Genomic DNA, 22,542 nt, shown 5'->3' with positions numbered 1-22,542 from the left:
CATGACATAGAGTGAGTTCAGGACAGCAAAACATTGAATCACAGAATAATTTGTTTTAGAAAGAATCTCCAGGAAAATCCAGTTCCCTTTGCTCAAAGCAGGGCTCAGTTCCAAGGCAGAGTGGCCTGATCAGAGTTGTATCCAGTCAAGGATATCTGTAAGGTTGCAGATTTCATTTACATCTGTCTTGACACGTGTTCAGTGTTTGAATACCTTGTGTACTGTTTTTTTTTTTCTAATCTGTAATTGAAATTTCCCTAATTACAACTTGTGTCTCTTGGTATCAAACAAACAGATGAGACAAGTCTAGGTTCAGGTGAAAAGCTGGACAAAAGAAGCAGTTTAAAATCATTACAAATAACAGAGTTAATAAAAATACACACAGGGCTTTAAAATTAGGCATGGGTCTTCACTTTGATTTCCAGTGACTACAAATTTCATACTTGATGTGAAAGAGGTTAGATTTATCATGACTGCCCCTGGATTTCAAGGTCAGAAAGAACATGCATATTGCAGCTCAATAGTCAAAATAGCCCAAACATTAATGGAGCACATGATAGGGACATATCTCCTTGTGGCTTCATGTCTCAAAGAGGAGGATAAAACATGATCATATAGAAACTATCTCTTTTTTTTCCCATGCACAATATTGCTTTTAACACTCAACAAGTAGAAGTATGTGAATTGTGGCATTTTGGTGAGGGAGCAGGATTCAGAGGGGCAGTAGTTGACTTATTCCTTTCTTTAATTCCTTATCCCGCCTGCTTCCAGGGAAGCATACTAAAGACCAGCTAGAAAATCTTTGATATAGAGCAGAATTTGCTTGAAGGAGTAGCTAGACATATTTCTCAAGAAATAGGAATTATTTGAAGCCAAATTTCTTTAAAAGCCTCAGTTTCCATATATTTTTAATAAGTCTCTGCTTAGAGAACTTTCTAGTGTATGTGATGTATATAATAGTAGGGCAGCATTAATTAAACCCAAAAAGGTGGCAGTTCCCAGGAGAGAAAAACAAAGACCAGGAAAGTGGATATTGAGAAGGAAAAATTTCCATAAGAAATCAGGAAAGCAAAAATGAGAGAGGAAGCATCTAAAACCCCCATAGAGCTGAGAGGGTAAAAAATGCATGAAAAGCATTAATAGGAACTAATTATTAAATTTTAATTTTCAAAGGAAAAGATGTATAAATAAGGAATAGTAATAAGCAGTATTCATACTAAAACATGTAAGAAGGAATCCAACATCTAAAGTTAGCCAAAGAAAAAATAGTCAATAATGTTTCATTACAGACAGACTTTTTTTTTAGAGACTCTGTGAAGTGAGAAAGACGATGAAAGCCACTCTTTCTTGTACAGTACATTATATTAAAAAAAGAGTTTGAAAAAAATTGTAGAATAGCTCATGACACAAACTACAATAGGAGGATCACTGTGCTCTGGAAATTGAGCTAATGATTCTAGTTTAGCAGCTGGGACATTGCTAGTCCCAGAGACTTGTTATTCCTTGTATTAATGTCAAAATTTAGGACTTAAAGGTGGTAAAATCATAAAACACATTCAGTTTGAAAACTGTTTCAGGGAGAGGTGATTCATGTCCAGATAGAATTGGTTGGAAAGTGGATGGGATTTTGTGAAAAGCCTGGAAATATTAATTAGAAGCATAAACACTAAAATATCAATGTTTTTTGAGTTGGAAGTTTTGCAAGAAAGGTCAGAATTTTCCATGAGAAGCAGACACATATTTTAGAAAATTTTTGGTTAATCAGGAATCTAGTTTTATGTTGTAGGACAATGTTTGCCAGCAGATCACTAACAGTACCTTGTTAGCAATCCTGATTCCCCACAAGTACAGAATGTAAATGATACCCAAGACGAGAAAGTCCAACACCATCGTTATTTTGTTTGGCTTCTTAATTTTACAGCAGTTCTTTGCCTTCCTGTAGGCTGGCATTTCACTTTTTTTTGGTCCATTTCGTGGTTTGTTTATCCTTTGGAAAGTTAGCATCTCGTGACATTTATATCTACCTAAAAGTCATCTAGAAGATGATATTTGGAATAAAATAAAAGGAATAGTAGAAATTAATAAGGAAGCACACAGTGTAACAAAGGATAAAGGATAAATTTTAAGTTCTGGAAAATATGTTCTTTTTGTGTCTTAGAAGATGTCTAGCTTGTACACTTTGAAAATTGTGGATGGTCTAATGTTTGCTTTGCCTGATGCAACATGCCACAGTTGCAAATATATCCTCAGTACAAATAATAAAAACAACAGTAAGGCAGAGATGAAAACCTTTAGAGCATTAAAGACAAAAATTGGAAGAGGCAGGAAAGGAGTTATTGAAGCAATTGAATAGGAGGGAGGTCATGTCTGTAACAATTTTTAGAGAAATATGTATGTTTTTTTCACTATGTTGTCATGTTTTTTTCATTACTGCATTGTCTGATGTTTACATCTTTGGTTTAAAATCCTGGAGGTGAGTTTTACAAATTATATTGTTTATAGAAGTTATATATCCGCCTCTCTCATATCTCTCCATCTTCTGCTGGATATACAGAAATGGAAAATACTTAAAGCACAGTAAGAACAAGAGGCTCATGAAAGACACTTCTGTGATGGTTGGCAGGTAAAATGTATTGACAGAAGGAGCACATTGCTTAAAAGAGTTGCTTCCTGCCTTGTCCTCAAAAAAAAAAAGAAAAAAAATCTGAATTCTAGGAGTGAGTAATAACTTCCTAATGGAAAGAAATCACATATTTGCCAAAACAAATAGTCAAGAAATAAGTTTCATGAAATAGGCCACTTTTTCATATTCAGTGTGACTGATACTTATTGATAATGCAAGAGGCAGCTGGACAAGTGCTGACTTTGCCCACCATTTGACTGTGTCCAATTCCTTGCTAGTCTAGCAACGAAGGGATGAGTTTGAAAACGTACAAAATGCAGTTCTACCCTCATTTCTTTGAGCAAGCATGTGCCTGAATCTGGATGAAGTTGTTATCTTCTGGCAGATAAGAGCTGGTTTTGTAAATGCTGGTGATTATTCATCCCCAGAGCTCATACTCCTTTTTAATGTCTTGTTTATAATACATGCACTGTTTCCTGAACTTATGTTGCAAAATATGACATTTGTTTAAGTGAGGCAGATGTGTCTGGTGGCAAATCTGCTGCACAGAGTGGCAGTGCAGCAGGGCAAGCACGCCATGGACCTCTCCTTAGCTGAGGTGTGAAACAGCTGTCACAGCCATGACACCCTTGAAAACCAGAGCATCTGGTGAATGCCCTTGGAAGACACATTAGCCTTCATCCCAGCAGCCACATATTGAAGGAGATGTTTGTTGCAAGCTAAAGAACACTTATTTTTGTAATTGTATGTCCAGCAGCTGGGTGGAGAAAGTAAATGGGCTGCTCCACAAATAGAAAAATTAACAAAGCCTAATCCAGATTTGACCTACATAGGTCCCCACATAACTCTTTGAAATAACTCTGGACCTCTTGCCTACCCATTCCACTCCCCCAAACTTTTTATTTCCGCAGAGTATCAGCAGCTTCCCCGTGGTGGCTCAGCTCTGGCTGAGCTACAGGCAACATGCTGCCATTCAAAGCAGAGGTTGGGGTGTGCTGACCACCATTGCCCTCCAGGATAAATGGTACTAATTGTAAATATCTCTCCTCTATCCAATTGCAAGTGCTCATTTCTTTTTAGCAACTTAATTATCTTCACTACTGTGGCCCCTCTGCTGATTTGTTTGAAATTGGACTGCAAGTTCATAAGTTACCAGGAAAGACCAAAAGCTCCAGGTGTCGTCTCATTTCCTTGGGAAACCAGAGTTTAAATAAATGGTCACAGATCAGTGATTAGATTGCAGTTTCTGCTGAGAACTTCATGGGCTGAACAACTCAGAGCTTCAACTCTAAAATAAATCCAGGCAGTATGATGCTGTTTCATCATCATGACTGTTATGTAGACTTCATATGCCACAGAAGAAAGCTACCTTAGAGGTAGATTTAGCAAAGAAAGCTGAGCTTATATAAAGTAGAACTTGTGTATTTCATTTGCTAAAGCTTTCTCTCTCCGTTTTCCCCTCTCCCCTTCCCTTTACTTTTCCCCTTCCCCTTTCCTTTCCTGTTTTTGCCTTTGCTTTCAACAAAAATTCCTCTTTGGCTTTTTCAGATGGACGCCTGGCTCAGAGTAAAGGGCATGCAGTGCACAATCCCTAGGAGAAGCTGAAAATGGATGATGTCTACTGATGCTTTTCAATGATGTCATCTCCTCTTTTTCTGTTTGAGATGGGTGATAGGAAAATGTTCTAAAATAAGACTGAGTGACCTCTTCATCCCTTGACTTCTCTTTCCACGAGTCTGAAAACCATCTGAAGAAATGACCACTCAGCTACCAGAGGAGTCTGTGGAGACCCAGAGCTCAGATGAGCTTGAGTGCAAGATCTGCTACAACCGCTACAACCTGCGGCAGAGAAAACCCAAAGTGCTGGAGTGCTGTCACAGAGTGTGTGCCAAATGCCTTTGCAAGATCATAGACTTCGGTGATTCCCCACAAGGAGTCATAGTGTGCCCGTTCTGCAGGTTTGAAACGTGCCTGCCAGATGATGAGGTTAGTAGTCTTCCTGATGACAACAACATCCTTCTGAATTTAGCTTGTGGGGGAAAGGGAAAGAAGTGCCTACCAGACAACCCAACAGAACTGTTGTTGACTCCCAAAAGGCTGGCATCTCTGGTTAGCCCTTCTCACACCTCTTCTAATTGCCTGGTTATAACAATCATGGAAGTACAAAGAGAAAGTCCCCAGACTCTGAACTCAACCCCCGTGGTGGAATTTTACAGGCCTACAAGTTTTGACTCTGTTGCAACTGTGTCCCACAACTGGACAGTGTGGAACTGCACATCTTTGCTCTTCCAGACCTCGATTCGGGTGCTAGTGTGGTTGCTAGGGCTGCTGTACTTTAGCTCCTTGCCTTTAGGGATTTATTTACTGGTATCCAAGAAAGTCACCCTTGGGGTTGTCTTTGTAAGCCTTGTTCCTTCGAGCCTTGTTATTCTCATGATTTATGGCTTTTGCCAGTGTGTTTGCCATGAAGTTCTAGACTGCATGTCATCTTGATAACAAATACAGTAAAAAAAGGTGTATTACCAGATGTCTAGCATAGTTGATTTATCCTGTTTTTGTATTCTTTGTATTCTTATTTATTCTTATTGTCCATCCCACTAAATGGAAGCAGTGGCCCTAGTTACATGGTCCCTTTTTTCCCAACTGAATTTGAAACCCCTCATCCCAAGCATTTTTTGAGCTAAGAACTGGAAATAAAAATTACATGTTGATTTTGAAAGGCTGAATTTTAGAAAGGGATAAAGCAAAATCACCAAACCTGGTGCCTGCTGCTGCTGCCACTGTTTAAATAAGTAGGACTTTGATTTGTATTGGACTGATCAGATCAGTTCATGCTGTAGGATTCACCCAGGAAGAAATTACTGTAGCAGACACCTTCCAGATGCAAATACTGCATCTCTTCACCCAAAGCATCTCATGCTCTGAAATACCTGTTATTTATAATCCATCATCATTTATAGCAAATTAAATCACTCTATTAGTTAATATTATAAGAATAAAACAAACTACTAATTTCTTTCATTCTTGTTACAGCAAAAATACTTGTGGGAGGCCAATATTTTTTTTTAATGTTAAAAACTTGTCTCCAGAACACTTTCCCCAAAGAGAAGCCCATTTTTCCTTGTCATAGAGTTGCAGCTCACTGTGAAATATTCCTGCTAATGAGTACTTCTGGGGACGCAGCCACGTGTTTGCTGTTCTCCAGGTGCACTTATTTCAGTGTACACACCTTAGGCTTCCCTTTGAGAGTTCAGAGCTATGCAGATTTCTCTAGCTATGTTCTGTTATGCTTACCCTCCCTCCCAGCATTTCCACCACCACCAGTGACATTTCCAAGCCACCAGTCCTTCCTAATGGATGACCAACCTTATGCACATGTACTCTGTGGCAGCTGTGCTGGAGAATTTGACTTATGTGACTTTAGCTCTCAAGATAGACTTTTATTCTGAACCATTAGGAAACAGATCTTCAATCAGTAACACAAATTTGAGGGAAAAAAATCTGAAATGGTTAACTGGGGTTTTGTTTGGTTGATTTTTTGGGTTTGTGAGTTTGTTTGTTTGTTTGTTTGTTTGTTTTTGTTCTGAGTTCACAGAATGAGTACTGTAAGAAGATAATATGACTTTTGGAAGATTTCTGTTTAAGGCTTAGTCCTTCAAAATGTTTTAATACTCTGAACTCCCCCTGTCACCACTGTGAGTAGATGGCAATCTAGATATGGCAATTAGCATGTCTCCATTAGTGGAGCTCAGAGGAATTATTGACACTTTACCATTCCACAAATAGAACCAGGCCCTGTAAGGCTTGCTTGTATGTTGCATGGTTTAGGCTATTTTTTGAACTACTGGAAGAACACAAAAATAAGTAATATTTAATGTTTTTGTGTATAACTAGGTCTAGCAACACCACAGCTGCAAAATGGTTTTTTTGTGCACAGCAGAGTGGAGTTGAGCAGTGCAAGCCTGGTTTTTGGGTCTGGCACAAGACTTAGTCATTTCAGGGCAGTGTAAAAGGGAGAGGGGTTTGTTGCATGAAAATTGAATGTATGGCCTAACAATATACTCTTAGAGCAAACAGACTTTGGTAAGAATGAAAAAATGACAGTGGGAAAAGCAGAGCCTGTCAAGAGGATTTGAAGTTAAGCTGGTTCCATTTTTGTAGATGGCACAGGTGGTATCTGCAGTTTTATTCTTACTGCAAACAGAGAAAATGTGGAAATGTAAAGGTCCTGCTTTTCTTGACCCTCATTTTATAATAGTGCATATATATGTGTGTGTATGTACATATAGACACATATGTGAGAAGAAAACTTACAGCGAAATTATAGTTTTCAAGTGTATGGAGTTATGGAGCTATGTATTGAATGATTAAAGGAAATGTTTCAGACTTTTCTGTAATGACAATAATTATACCTAAAATATTTTCAGAATTCCTAGAAAATGCTGTTCCTAAGTAGTTGTTTTTAATGTTTGTGGTAAAGCACATGTAGTTAGAAGAGGAATCATCTCCAGTCAAGGTTTGACTCATCTATGAACTCATAAATTTTAAGTATCCAACAACAATCATGTCAAAAAAAAAGAAAAATAGAAACCTATGTGCTTTTACAGAACTTCATAACTTTTGGAAAGATGTATTTGTAGTGTTAGGGGTTTATATGTTTTAGGACTTGTTCAATTTGTCTGAATATAGTGTCTCAAATAAAGGGCTGACTAACAGAAGATATAGGTTTTGCAAATGTGTGATATATATGAATTACTTCTGCACAACATGCTCTACAGTGCAACCTGTTGTCTTTTCCTTTTGATTTTCAGCTGATTATCTTAGCTCCAGCACCAGGTATTTTGTACTCTGTTTTAAAACAAAGCCTAATTGTAGCAAAATTACAGTGGTATCAGTTACACATCGTAGCACAAATTAATACGCCTGTTGTTATACTTTTCTATTTTTCAGACTGCCAGCCCATTAAATTTATGCTGTTATTTCAGGCTGTGCTGCATTTCTAACCCACTCAAAGATGCAAGTGTGCAAAGGCATATTGATTGTACAGCTATGCTTCCACTCAGCCAGACCATGCTATTGTAACTTTGGGGTCATAAAATACCTATATGACTTACAATATGGCCAGTGAGAATTGCTGGGAGATAAATCTCAATTATTTGTGGAGAAGAATTTTTGCTGTGTGACTGAGACTAGAACTTCAGATATTACTCTTTCCTTATTTTTATTCTCTGCCATCCTTTAGACTTTGAACTGAAACCTCTTGTGTCCTCTGCAGTGGAATAACTGTGCTGAAATCAATGTAAATGGGGCTAAAATCAAGACTGGCTTACTTCTCTGCCTGGTTTTCCTTCCTTTCCTCTGACTGTTTTTCTCTCCTTGGAAAGTAATGGCTCCCAGGGTTGCAAAATACTGCCTGCACACCAAGGCAATTCCCTTTCAGTGGGATTTATTCCATGCCCAGACATGACTCAACCAAGTACAAAGTGCTAGAAATTCATTACTACAGGATTAATTTAGTCCAAATGAGAATTTTTTTGTTTTGTTTTTAATTCCTGCTTATCCTATGGATGCAGACTCTCTCCTCACCAGCTGCCCATTTACAGTATGATATTGTGGGATCCCCTGAGGGCTGGGGCAGGATGATGCAGAAGCAGCTGCTGGGCACAGTTTAGGAAGGATGCGCTGAGCTGGGCCGTCCTGTGAGCAGGACTTGGTGAAGGATGAAGCTTTGCAGGTGTGGCTTGAGCCCAGAGCCCAAAGAGCAATTAACAGAGCGTGAGTTAATGGGGTCTGTGGGCTCTTACATAGGACGTGGGGCTGGGGCTGGGCTGACTGAGAAGATGAGCAGAGCAGAGAGGGGGATTTTGTCTATGCCTGGGACAAAGGGGCCGTTTTGAATAAATGTTTTGGGGTAGAGCTGCTGCAAACAGTTTAATGTTTTCCATACTGTCACTTTTGGGGTTTAAAATTCATTTGGTAATTAAATTAATTCAGTACTGTTATTACAGTTGAGTACATTTACTTTCCAAATGGCAAAGCATTGAACTTCATTCTAATTTAAATGGATCCTTAGATTTGGGCATACTCCCACTGTTATGTTAACTATTCAAAGCTACAGGACTGGCCAAATTAAGGACTGATGTCTTTAATTTAGCTGCATTGTGAGCTTTGGTAGGTCCTGCTATATTGATTATAGGCCACAAAACTGCATATGCTAATATAAGACACTTAAAATAGGCAAACTCTTGTCCTGATAACATTATTGGCAAACTTCAGGGCCGCCAGTATTTAACAATGTACCCAAAAATAGACTTCCAAACAGACTTGATAACCTGAAGACACAGATAAGTTGGTCAGAGCATGATGCTGATAACTCCAAGGTCATGGCTTCGACCTCTGTATTCACTTGAAAGCTGGACTCCGTGATCCTTGTGGGTGCCTTCCAGCTCAGAGAATTCTCTGGTTCTGTGGAGCCCAGCAGCACACAGCCAGATAGACAAGCACAGAACAGGAAAACACAGCTTTCCACCTAAGTGGCTACACTTTAACCTGAGGAAGGGGAACTGAGAAGGTTCACAAGAAGGTAGATGATGTTTTTGAGGGAGTTCCTTGTTATTGGGTACAGGGCCATTGTTTTTCTTAATTTTAACCAGTTGTAGTGGTAGATTCAACTCACTATTCCTCTTACTGAAAATATGGCAAATTGCAGCCAGGATACAAGAGTGAACAGGATGCAGAGGGTAAATGGCAGCATGTTGTTGAAACAGTTTTAATGTCAAAGCAAGGAAAATATGGGGCTATATCCTGCCTTGTCTTGGCTGGTTCAAAATTACTGAGAGGCTGTCCCAAGGCTGAGCACTACCATGGCTCAACACCCACCCCTGCATTGCCTCTGGGACAGTTCACTTCAGCTGTGCATCTTGATTTCTTGTACAGGAGTTCTACATCATGATTTCATCTTCCTGCATGGATGGTGGGTGGAGTGAAAGATCCACAGTGTTACGCTTTTAAACATTTTTACTATCCTAAGGTTTCTCAGGGCAGGGTTTTTTTTCCATTTCTTCATATTTATTTCTACAAAGCAAGACAGTGCACTTTATTTTAAATGGAGTAGTGCCTTCAAGGATTTAAGGAAAAAAAAAAAAAAACAAAGAAAAAGAAAAAAATGTGGGGAAGAAGAACTGAGAATTTTGAAATAATTTTAAGATCATTTAAAATGATAGAAAGAGACTGAGAGTCTTTTTACTTTCATACTAGCAGACTAGATATTATCCTTTGAGTGTAATCAGTAAATATTTAGTGCTGGAGATTCTCAAGGGAGTTGATAAGTCTGCCAGACCTTAGGCACAGACCCCACACTCCACTACTTTTCTGAAAAGCAGCATTCTTCTTTTGCATCAGCCACCTCTGTCAAAGTTGAAACATCACAGTTCACAAAGAGTTCTGGCACAAAGAATAAATCCCCAGTCTAGGGACAGTAAATCATCTTTTTAGAGACACATGTGACAGTACCAAAGCTTTTCAGCTTTAGACCTTAAACAAAGAGAAGTCATCTTACAGTCTGAATTGCTAGCATAAATTTATTTTTAAATCAAGTTTCATTGTGCTGGGCAACACTTCAACTAGAAAATGTTTTTTTTGTTTTTCTGCCTTTTGCTATACAAATGTCGTTTGCATTTTAAAAAATGTATTAAATTGTAGAAATCAGAGATGGATAGGAAGAAGCCTAATAAGTAATTTTATCCATTTCCTTCGCCCCTGTAGAGATGAATGCTTTGTCTAGTCTGGTTTAAATATCTAAAGTGATGAGGCCTCCACCTCTTCCCACAAGGGACTTCTCAGCCATTTAACAGGCCTCTTTGTTAGGAAATACTTGCCTCATACTGATCCTATTTTTTTGTCTTCTGCATAATGTAGTCCCTTTCTTCTGTGCCCACTATTTTAACTTTTATGAAATCTGGGAAATGTATCATATTTATCCATTTCATACTGTAGCTGAATAATTCATAATCCTTGTTATTCAAGTAACAAAAGAGATAAGCAACCAGTAGCTGAGCAGCTAATACTTCACTGAGATGGTGTACCACGTACCAGTGGGTACATTTCCTGGCAAGTCCTGGCTGGCACTGCTTTCTGCATTAGGGAGTGAAAAATGTCAAGAATGTCAAGTGAAACTGAAGAAATGCATCTTCCCAAGTGCATGCATGGCAATATTACTGAAATTTCAAGAGGTGCTGAAGCAAACAACCTACTTCCTTGGATAGAGCTCTTCTTTCTAAAAGTGGATGATTTTATTAAAAGTATGCTTTCAAAAAGCATTTGAATTTTCTTTTCATAAGAAAACCTCTAGATGAGAACCACACTATGTCAAAACTCTTTAACTTGTTGAGAGACAAGGCTGGATTGATTGCCACTCACTGCTAAGCAGTTTTTGCTGACAGCTTAGCTCAGAAGAAAAAATTATTCCAGTGTTATAGAGTTTGAAAAGATGCCTTTGCAACTGTGTCACTGGAATCAGATCTGTGCATGAAAAAATGACTCATGTTTTGACAACAGTAACTGCATTTCTGATTTAATTACAACATATTAGATAATCCTCTGCCTCACTCAAAGGAAAAGAAGGAGCAGTGTGACTAAGGAAATCCTAGGTGGGCAGCTAGATTTTATGTGGTTTTGCATTCAAAAGCTACTTACTTTTAAAAAGCAGAGCTACGCTTTATGCTGACCCTGGGCCAGGTGGGAGGTCTGCTGGGTCTCTGACCTCAGAGCTGTGGTGGATGTATACAAAAAAGGTATATGAAAAGCCCACATGGATGTAGAGCTCCTCATATACCTCCTAATATATGGAAATCCGCAGTTTGGAGATCGCTTGAGATGGAGGTTATGTCTGTGGGGTTCATCCTTGCCTATGGACTTCTTTGGATGCCTTTAAATGTTGTGTTTAACTCACTTATAGCCTTGGCACCTATAAATTCCCACAGCCTAAGGTCCCACAATTTATTTCTATGGTTGGAAAGGTCTGCTTGCCTTAAAACCCCCTGAGATACTTGTTACATCTGCCCTACTTATTCCAACAAGGAAAGCCATTCTGAGGTATGATGGCACATTGTTTCTTCTACACTCCTCAGAACTTCATCTGTCCTTGGAGATGTTAACATCAGGGTTTTATCCCTCATACTTCTCCTCAGCTGCCTCTTGTCCAAGCTGAACATCCCACTCTATTTGATCTCTCCTTAGGCAGAGGCTTTCCATGCTCACCACCAGCCACTGCACTTGCCTGAACCTTTTCTACTGCTTCCTCTTTTTTACTTTGAGGTGAGATGAAGCATTTAGAAATACATTCTAATTAGTACCATTTGTTGATAAGCCATATGAGCACAAAAGATACCTGTACTCCTACAGCCATGGAAATCACTTTGCCATTTTTATTGGTCCTGACAGCACATCTGAGGTGTTACACTTGATTATTGTTAGTTCATATGTTATATGGATGTGCATTGATAAACTCACTAACGTGAATTTATCCTGTGCATTCTGATATCCCTGTTTAACTTGTCTGGTTCACGTGGGTGCAGAAGACAGTAGATTCCAGAGAATATTTAATTTAATCTTGGCATAGACTGTTTGGATTTTAGCTCTATTAAGCACATGGCCTGACACTGCTGGACTGAGCATCCACTCATCATCTCTCCCTGCCATAGTGGTGGCACCTACCTCACCCACTTGCTGCAGCCATCCCAAACTACAGCCTAGAGCTTCTTTTTATTGCAAGAATACATTTTTCTTTTAAACACCTTTTACTGAATCTTTTATTTCCTTAAAACCTGTGGCCTTTTTCATGTCCTTCTTTCTTCATTCCAAGAAAAGGAGGTGCTCTCAGATAAAATTATTAATAATTATGCTGTTTAGACAGGAAGCTCATTACCTTGGATTCTTCATATTGCCTAGTAGGGCAAAGGTTTGGGGTCTCTTCCTTCAGATGTCCTACCAGATATAAGCAGGGACCTCGGCATTTTGATGTCCTGGGCCTCACAGAAGGCTCCTTGCAGCCCCTGGGGGTCTTCCTGATGATGCTCTTTACATCAGTGTCCCATATTTTAGTCAGAAAAACTAAGGAAACATTAATATTGATTTAAAACTAGGTAGAGATTATTTTCTTTCAGCAAAGAATGAAATTATGAGGCTGAAACTTTTTGGGACACTTCCAGGGTCAGCTGCAAATCTCTAACAACTTTTTTGTTTTAGTAATTAAACACAATAATAAATCCATGTCAGTGAGGCTGCATGAATCATGCAGATAATCAATGAAGTTTCACAAGTGGGTGCTTAAAATGCTGGGGGTGGGGGAGGGCATTTTAAAAAAAGAAAATGGAGGAAAATACTTGATCACCCAATAGGACTTGGGAGGTGAGGGCAAACAGCTGTAGATCTACAAGAGATTGCAGAAATAAAGCACAAAGACAGGTAGAATGTGAAGAATGTGTCTGTATGCTCCAGTGAATTATGGACACATTGTAGAGTGAAATTCTTAATCCAACTACTTGAAAAAAGGAAGTTTTAATCATATATTGCTTTAGTTTTTACTTTGCCACAAAAAATCTGTAGGTTTTAAATTCCAGATCAAGTTGAGGCTTACCAAATGTAACATGAGTTTTATGAGAGGAGTTTGGCTGCTGTAACTTTGCCTTCTATAACTGTCTTTTTTAGATTTATGAAGAAAAGTCAGAGTGTGGGACCTTCTTTTTGCTTTTTGTTTATTTCATGAGTGGAATGATGAAATCTACCGTAATTGCAGACAAGGAAACTATGACATGGAAGCAAATGGCAAAAATATAACCATTTCTATCTGAAATAATGAAGTACTAATGTAAAAGCAATTGTTTCACTCAATAAAACATTAATTTTTCAGTAAGGATTTGTCATGATAAGCATATTTCTTAATGTCTGGGTTTGAAGGTCTTTCAGATTTTTTTTCCTGTTATTCATTAGAACAGTTTAAAAAATAGACTGAAGGGGAGTATGTGATAGTATTTCACAGTGTTTTAACCAAATAGACAAAATATTTTTTTTACTGCACAAGTATGCAAAGTGTTTTGTACAAAGGACGACTGCAAGAAAACTAAATTAAAGCTAGACAAATTTCTGGATGATCACTCAACCATGTATTTTTAAAATAAAATGATGGCATGTATGAGGGAGCATTTCAGGTAGCAGCCAAAAAGTAATTTGCAGCATGTATTTTGCATTGGAGTCCTACATTTTCTGTCCTTGCCAACTGGTTATTAAAAACACAGGGCTGATTCCTGGTTTAGAGAAGGATGTTCTTGCCTGGAAACCCTTAGTGCAGGCCACTCTAAAGCCTGAGTCCACAAGTGTTTGCTGCTTTTGGAGGTAGCCAGCTGCAGGTTGGCTTGTCCTTCGCGTTGTCAGAGGGGTGTCGGTGGAGCCTGGTTGCAGGGGTCACAGATGTGATTTGGACACATGTGCACAGGAAAATCACAGATGTGATGTGGACACACGTGCACAGCAAACACACACTACCCTGGCATGAATTATTCCTTCTTTTAGCAGGACTGCAAGGAGTAAGAGTGTTGTGTAACTCTGCTGGCTTCAGGTGTATCTAGACCACAAAAGAGTGCAGCTTACCGGGGTGCAGTACGTGATCTTGTAGAAGGGGGTAGAATAGGAAGATTTATTCACATTAGCCAGTACGTGGCCACTGGTGTAATTTGCATTTTGAATGGATGAGACTTTGGGTTAGTGATGGCTAGACATAAAACTCCTGCAGTTCTTCTTTATTTTTTTAATTGCAAAACCTTCCCAGCCATGCTTTGCTTCCTTCTTCTCTGTTAAGCTGGGATGGCCCAGAACTGATCAGCTTTCTGATATCCAGATCTCATGAGCCTCTAAGCTTGCAGATCTTTGAACCCTGGATTGTATTCTGAGCTGAAAGCAGCCCATCCTTGGAAAAAGGTGGATGTGTGTGGTAATCACATATCCTCCGAACAGAGAGACACAGCTCTCCTAGGATTTTCCTGGGAAGCTGTGAGAAGCTGTGAGAAAGCTCAGAGAAATAATTAAAACAATTACTATCTCAATCTCTGCACCTGGCAGGCAATCTCTGTTTGTGAAAGATGTTTACAAGAAGGAGCTGTCCCTTCTTGGAGATTCCTAAAGGCCAATCAGGTCTTAGGTCCACCACTGTTTCTATAAGAACTGTAGATTTATAATAATAAAGTGCCTTTTTCCTGTTTGCTGATGATAGAGTCTCTGTATCACCTTTGTCTGTCCCTGATACCCCTTGGTGATAGATGTGTACTGTCTAACCCTCTTTCTAGTGTAGAAATAAAAGCTCAGATTAAAATGTAGGCATTTGTTTTGTTCTGTAGTAAGTTCAACCATAAAGTTTCTTTTCAACTTCATTTTTACTACCTCAGAATTTCATATATTTCTCCTGACAAAACTGTCCTGACAAAACTTTATGCATAGCTTTAGAAAATCAAGTGCAGTACATAAACAAATGAGAGGGAATGTGATCTCCACTTGCAAGTTCTTTGTTTCTTTGCTAACAGTACTCACAAAAGCAGCATAAAAATAAATTGGGAAAATAGGCAGCACTGGTAGATATCCAGACTGAACTTTTAGCACTTAGCCATCATTACTGGAACCTCCAGAGAGGAAAACAAATGAAGTTTAGACCAATATTCTTTATATGTTGAGGCTAAAAGTCAGCTCTCTCCCTTTTCAAACACAGAAAATATCTGTTGCTGCTTATGCATTGCAAGGGGAATGCAAACCTGTCTCTCTCACCATTGACACATTGTTTGAAAGGCGAATTATCTGATTGCTAGTTTGGCTGGAGGCATTGGTGTTTTGACCTGGTACTAAGCCCCTGTCAGGAGCAGGGGAGTGCACCTCAACACCACCTGGCTGTCCGTCCCTATGGCAACAAGGGGTGGGGAGGGCTGGAAGGGCTGTGACTCCCAGACCTTGAACAATGAGGGCATTTAGAGATGCTTCTTGAAGGATGTTACCTGCCAGCTGTGCCTGCTTGTCTGAAACGTGAATCACGGCTGTCTCCTTGACCAAGGAGACACAGCTGAACCATGTGGTGCCAGACATCTCTGGGAAATCCTACACAGCAAACTGAGTGGGCTTCAAAGGGAGAACTGGGAGGAAGAGCCTTGTTGGTATCTTCCCAGGGCAGCAAGGGAAGCGGCCGTGTCTTCCCGTTAACAAGGAGAGAGATGTTGCATTTCACTCCCAGCATGGCGTGGGATTACCTGCTACACGTGGCTTGTGTTGCATGAAGCATTCTGCCCTGCTGAAGCGCCCTGCACTGCTGGTGCAGCGCTGGTGTTGCATAAGCTTTTCATTAGTACTGGTCACTGTTGACATCAAAATTAGTAAGTAAATTTAACACAATACACTAATGTGCGAATAGAATCCTTCTTAATGAGTCTTTGGAGGATTTTTTAGATCATCCCTTTTTTGCCCCCTTAAGACTACAGCAGCAATACAAAGCATCACATCTTTACTTTCCACAAGTGCTGCCTGCCTTCGTGCATTCTTCAGCCCTCTGCTGTGTTTCCACAGCAGCAGCGATTTCACAGTTCACACAATAAAATGATGAAGCAAACTGTCATAATATTATGGTAAGATAAATCTATCTACCTGGCCACAGTTCATTTGCATTTTACAAATCATTGACAAATTTTATATGGAACATGTGAAAACAAAATGCTTTTGATCAGAGATGGTGCATTTCACTCCCAGCATTGTGTGTGATTACCTGCTACACATGACTTGTGTTGCATGAAGCATTCTGCCCCGCCGCAGCGCCCTGCACTGCTGGTGCAGCACGGACTTGCATTGCCTGCACAGCTTTATCCCCTTCCACTCTGCACAGCCATTAAAGCTGTTGGGCAGTTGTACCTGGGCATTGGCAAAGCAAGGACCCCTTCCCATCCCGTCCCCAAGGCCTGCACACATCTGGCACTGAGCACACACAGCCCCTCCTTTCCCAGAGGCCAGCACTGTCACCCAGATTTTAAAAGATTTTCTAAGCCTTCTGATGTTTACATTCTTGTTACGAACTTTCTGACATACTTTATGTAAATAACTTATTGTTTTGCATTCTTTTATGGAGGAGAAAATTGATGGACTGTTAGTTCGTCCAGTGTCATTGGAGAGGTGGCACTTTCACCCTCCAATCACTGTCACTTTTGGAAACCTATAAATGTTGGAGTCAGAAAATAAAAAGCCTTTTTTACCTCGCAAAGAGCAGCAAGTCCGCATCGTGTTGTTTTGTGTCCTGTAGTAACACAGCACCATAACTCTCCTTGCCTGTCCCTCTCCCAGCTCTCTGCTGCCCCTGTCTGCCTCGCTGCTGGGTGTCCTTAAGGTTGTATAGGATTGGAGCGAATTTATCTGAAATGAGAATTATTATTCTTGGAGAGAAAAAAATCTTTGCAATTTTGACACATATGGAGGCTTCAGGTTTTTGGACATCGTAAAGTGAGAAGAGTAAGGTGTATGTCCCATGTTATCTCTGCAGGTGGCTGTCCCAGTAGCCTGTGCCACACGTGCTGCTTTTCCTTGTGAGCACACCCTCAGACCACAGGAAAAACTCCCTCAGAGCTCCTTGTGTGTTGATCAGTGGTGGTTTCCATACCCAGACAGAATAAACAGAGTAAGGTGGATGCCAGCACTTTGCTACTTGGAAAGCATAGGGCAGCATCCATGGGAAAGCAAAGGGAAGTGGGAGAGCAGGAGTGGGGGCCCCCAGAGTGGACAGTCATGTGTAATGAGTAGGGAAGGCCGTGTGGTGGGGAGGTGAAACCGGGAGGTGGAGGCTGATGAAAACTCAAGCCCCATCCTGAACTGAAAAGCCTTTTGTAAAGACTCTTTTTGCATCAGTATTCCTTAAGGAAAATTTGTCTCTGAGCAAATGGCTCGTAAAATTAATACCAGTGACAGGTAAAATTGGGCAAGAAAAAGTGAGACCATCACTGGTTAGCTTGGAGGATCTCCAGTTAGGCATGTCAGATGAGTTTTTCCTACGCTAAAGACCCTGCTAAAGCTGTCTCAGACCTACCAGTGGTCGTCTTCAAAAATTCAGGAAGGATAGAAGAAATATCAGGAGGAAGGGAAAAGGCATGTATGTTTATATTTTTCAAAGAGAAGTGGGTAGGAGCAGGGAAATAGTGACTGGTCAGCTCTCTGCAGCTCTTTGTTCCCCTGATCAAGCCACTCTCACACTTGAAGGCAGATGCAGGACTACCCATTGCTCCTGCTATGATTGTGCCTCTGAATGATTGAAAAATTCCATATTTGTTATGGTAAAGGAAAAATCCAAGGTGAAAGTAAAAGCATAAAGGGAAAAATCTACTCTAAAAAATACACTGTAGGAGTTGCATGCCTCTGAATCACCTAGGATTCATTTAATAACCAATTGTTTCAGTAAAACTGCAGGAAAAGAAATTTTCTATTGATATGGATTTACTTCAACAGCTGCCAAGCACAAATCAAGGAATGTTTACTTTGGTGCCTTTGTCTGACAGAGAAGGATTGTTTCTGGCAAGCACTTTATATTTTATTAAGATATCAGTCAAAACAAACAAGAATGTGAAAATTGCATTTCAGAAGTAATCTCAAGCCACCATGCAGAGTCTCAAACATTAAAGGACACAGTGAGGGTAGGTGTGTTGGTATATTCAAAGAATGGCAATATATTTGCCTCTTTTAAGTTCTTGATGTGAGTGAAACTCTTAATGATCCATGAATTTATTCTTTTAGCATCGAGAATAGTACTCAGACTTTAGAATGGCAATGACTGTTTCTCCCTGCACACAGATATCCCAACCACCAATGTGTTTGTGCAAAAAATTTGGATAGGTAATTTAGCTGCAAGCAAGTCACAAGTATCCCCTGTATTTCCACCATCAGATACCAAAAGGGTTAGAGAATAGGGAATACAGCAGATCAAAGCAGTGTCATTAATATATTTAAAATCCTTTCCAGTTAACAATTTATATGCTGAATATAGCAAATAGCAAGTTAAAAATACTGCAGGTATGTAATTTCTTCTTTCAGCTTAACATGATTTCCTTAAGACATGACTGTTGAAAGAGATTTCATGAGTGGGGTTTTTTTTTTCCAGTTGCTTTGCTGTACAACTTCACCTTTAAATTCTTCAAGCTGCCAAACCTTCGGTAGCTCAGTGTACCAGAAGCTCCTGCTGTTAGTCCCACTACAGCATCTTAATTGCAAACCAGAGATGATAGCTCATGCTCAAAGAGCACAGACAGAGGTGGGACCAGTGATCTATCTGAGCTCTGTTACAGCGTGAAGTCTTTCTGGGAATGCTGCAGGCTAACAGAGAGAGAACAAAAATTTAAAATTACGTATCAAGGGTGCTCCCCAAAGCAAGGGAGGGCCGTACAGCTTCCTCAGGTGTGAAAAGCTGTACACTGCATCTATCCTCAGGCACAGCACCACACCAAAATGTGTTTGTATGTGAAGTGCCTGTTGTTACTGAAGTCACTGATGGGGTTTTCTCCTTTCTTTTCTGTGGGTAGGGGAATGAGTACATAGGAAGACTCCTACATCTAGTGGATGACAATAAAACCCACTGGCATGCTTTAAAAACATAAACATATATGATTGTCATCATGTTAAAGGTGACACAGTCAAACAAATGCATCTTGCAGCTGCAGCAGCAAGGGGTGAAGAATGAAGATGGAGAATGGCAAAGTGTGTTCCCAGAGCAGTTTGTTAGATCCTGGCAGGTGCAAGGGAAGCTCTGCCTGCCACACAGGTGAGTCCTGCTCCTACCTGAAACTTCCATGGTGCTGGGAAAGATACCTCCACAAACTGGTCTTGGGTAAACTTCCAGTTACCATAAACCATGGGGTGCATGAATGGCAAACCTAGAAATCCAACACTCAGGAAAGTAACTTAGAGCAGGCAGCAGAGAGGTAATTTAAATCTGCTGAGGGGACCTGTTGTTCTAGCATTATGACCTGAGGAGGTTTCCCAGCCTGAAAATCTCTGATGTCTGCCTCCCCACCTGTATCAGGCAGCTACAACTCAATGGACACTGGGATGATTGGCTGAAGCTATGTCATTGTTCACCAGAATGGGGTCATCTCTGAGGAAGCACAAAAGCTGCAGCATGATGCAGCAACACACCCATACAAATGCTGCATTGCTAAGTGATACAATTTAGGATCAGAGACTTGTACTGTACAAGCTGAGGCAGTAAATCAGTGAAGGCAGCACAGTAACAGCATGATCTCCCCTGGAATCTTCCCACTGCAGTTTCATGGGATACATCTGTCACAGGTATTCCTCTTTCCTCATCCAATCCCACAGATAAGAGCTGGACCTTACTGATAATGGGGATCCTTGAGTCTATGCTGCCCAACCAGCTCACCCGGGAACTGCAAAGAGAAATGGAAAGGAGGTGGAGACAAATTTGGGTCTTCATGGAGACAGATCTGAGCCCTGTAAGTCTTCACAGTGAGTCCTCCTGCATTGAGGATGGTCCCTGTGAAGCACTGAGGTTTTTTTACTTTTCTAAGTTACTTTGCTAAATAGGTCCACATGCCCTGCCACTTCCCTCAGGCAAATAGTGTCCTGCATTGGTCAACAGTAATGAAGGTCCACAGCAGAATCTACAAAGGTGTCAGGGTTAGCATTTCCCTGTGGAGTATTGGTTGAATTTGGGGTTTGCACAGTCTACTACATTAGCTAATCCCGCCATTGGCTTCCTGCTGTCTTTACTTTGATCAGCTCCTCTTATGCTTCTAATTTGATATAATCACTAACTTCCTGTTAACATTGGTATCCCTTACCATCTTTCCAAAATACAATTAGAAGGTCCATAAAAGGCGGGGAATTCACAATTCTATAGAATCATATCAGGCCTGAATCTTCACATTAGTCTCTCCATAGGGCCTGACTACACATGAATAAAACTAGCCTCCTTTTATTGCATTTGTTTTGGAGAGAAGTGTGGTTTACCTTATAAATTCCTGTTAGTGAGATGACTCTGAATTCTGATTTGCCTCACTCAGAAGGGGTTTAAAATGAAGATGGTATCCTTGTGGCTCTAAGTCAGGAAAATATTCATGTGTGTGCTGCTGTAAGACATGGCGTCTTAGCACACTCTATTGCCAAGGAAATTTATTTTTAGACAGAGGTGAATTTAAACAGCATGTTAAAACCTATCTTGAACTGGGACACAGTAGATAGCATTAACCTGGCTAGATTTCCCTACTGGCATTCCATTTACCTAAGCCATTTGAACCACTAGCAAAAGGAAAAAAACCGTACGGTATCAAAACTTTGCTAGCAATGGTGTTTGTGTATACTGTAAATGTGCCTTTTGATAGTGTTTGTAACACTGAACTGTTAATTACAGTCTTGTGTTGTCATGAATTAGTAATGATAGTTTAGTGTAATCTAACTCCTTAATTTTTTTTTTAATTTGCATTTTTATTTTACTAAATTCACTGGTGTTGCATAAGCTTTTCATTAGTACTGGTCACTGTTGACATCAAAATCACTAAGTAAATTTAACACAATACACTAATGGGCAAATAGAATCCTTCTTAATGAGTCTTTGGAGGATTTTTTAGATCATCCCTTTTTTGCCCCCTTAAGACTACAGCAGCAATACAAAGCATCACATCTTTACTTTCCACAAGTGCTGCCTGCCTTCGTGCATTCTTCAGCCCTCTGCTGTGTTTCCACAGCAGCAGCGATTTCACAGTTCACACAATAAAATGATGAAGTAAACTGTCATAATATTATGGTAAGATAAATCTATCTACCTGGCCACAGTTCATTTGCATTTTACAAATCATTGACAAATTTTATATGGAACATGTGAAAACAAAATGCTTTTGACAAGAGATGGAGACGACTTTGGAGTTCTTTATTAGTGTGGATGATGGTAATAGAAGATATGTAAATCACTGATATACTCCTGCTCATTATGGAGATCTTTAAATATAGTAATATACACATTTTAAGCACTTAGCATTGTTTAAATCAGCTCAAATAGAAACCAACCCATAGATTTCTGTGACATTTTGTCTTAGGTGCTTAGAATAAAAATGATAGAGGATGAGGAGCTGAACAAAGGGTGGTTACCTAACCTCTTTGAGTCCTCAAAGCCTGTAGATTGTGGGTTATTACAGTGCCTAAATGATAGGAATATTTTTGATAAAAACTTTCTTCTACCTCACTGAAAAGCCACAGATCAAAAAGCAATGCTGGAGCATAGGAGATCAAAGCCAGTTTAGGCTGGCTGCTTTGTTTATTTTTATGTCTTTGCATTTTCAAAATGGGTTCTAATTGTTTCTTGAGATGCTCCTGCCTTTAGCTCTATACTTCTGAATTCAGTTTCTTTTAAGAATTTGGTGTCCTTCATTTATCAGCAAACTCCCAGTTAAAAACAATGCAGGATGCACCGGTGGCTCTTTATTTCTAGAACATATAATGAATACAATTCTTAGAGAAAGGAGAAAGATGTATTTTTCTAACAAAAATGAGAGAATTATAAACAGGAAAACACCAAGCTAAAGGTGAATAAGTTTGACCTGGGTGTTATTCTGTGTTTACAGCTCCCTCAGGAGTGAAAAGGAGGAGATTCCTGTTACCAAACAGCAGGGTCTGGTCCCATTTGAACACAACATTTATAGCAGTTATTACAAAGACCAGTCTTGTGTATGTGTTCAATGGTAAAATAGAGGATTCTAAGGTATGGGATCTACTGAAATAAATCGGAGCTTGTCTGAACTACATTTCACATATCATTTGAAATTACTGACTGCAAGATTCCAGTCACTAGCAAGTTTCTGTGCTCTGTGGCATCTTTGGAGTTCCATTGGTGTAACTGAGGTGAGCTT

General features: G+C 39.8%; 1 protein-coding gene and 1 long non-coding RNA gene across 8 annotated transcripts in view; both read left to right on the top strand.

Moving 5' to 3' along the window:
• RNF182 (ring finger protein 182) overlaps positions 1 to 7,341 on the top strand; it is a 29,138-nt gene extending 21,797 nt beyond the window's left edge. For 6 of the 7 annotated variants that reach the window (XM_064423482.1, XM_064423437.1, XM_064423456.1 and 3 more), the window contains one exon: positions 4,172 to 7,341. In XM_064423482.1, coding sequence (XP_064279552.1) covers positions 4,379 to 5,116 — 738 coding nt within the window. In that variant the 5' untranslated portion in view covers positions 4,172 to 4,378 and the 3' untranslated portion in view covers positions 5,117 to 7,341. Of the gene's footprint in view, positions 1 to 3,533; positions 3,648 to 4,171 lie in introns of those variants that run through there. The other variant, XM_064423487.1, reaches the window with a different exon arrangement.
• Positions 7,342 to 19,207: 11,866 nt separating this feature from the next.
• Positions 19,208 to 22,342, top strand: LOC135288236 (uncharacterized). Its single transcript, XR_010351462.1, has 3 exons — positions 19,208 to 19,442; positions 20,000 to 20,133; positions 22,258 to 22,342. It is a non-coding gene; the product is annotated as an uncharacterized LOC135288236 (long non-coding RNA).
• Positions 22,343 to 22,542: the final 200 nt, after the last annotated feature.

The sequence above is a fragment of the Passer domesticus genome, chromosome 1 (assembly GCF_036417665.1).
Source record: "Passer domesticus isolate bPasDom1 chromosome 1, bPasDom1.hap1, whole genome shotgun sequence".
Taxonomy (NCBI): domain Eukaryota; kingdom Metazoa; phylum Chordata; class Aves; order Passeriformes; family Passeridae; genus Passer; species Passer domesticus.
This window is presented reverse-complemented; position numbering and strand designations above follow the sequence as displayed.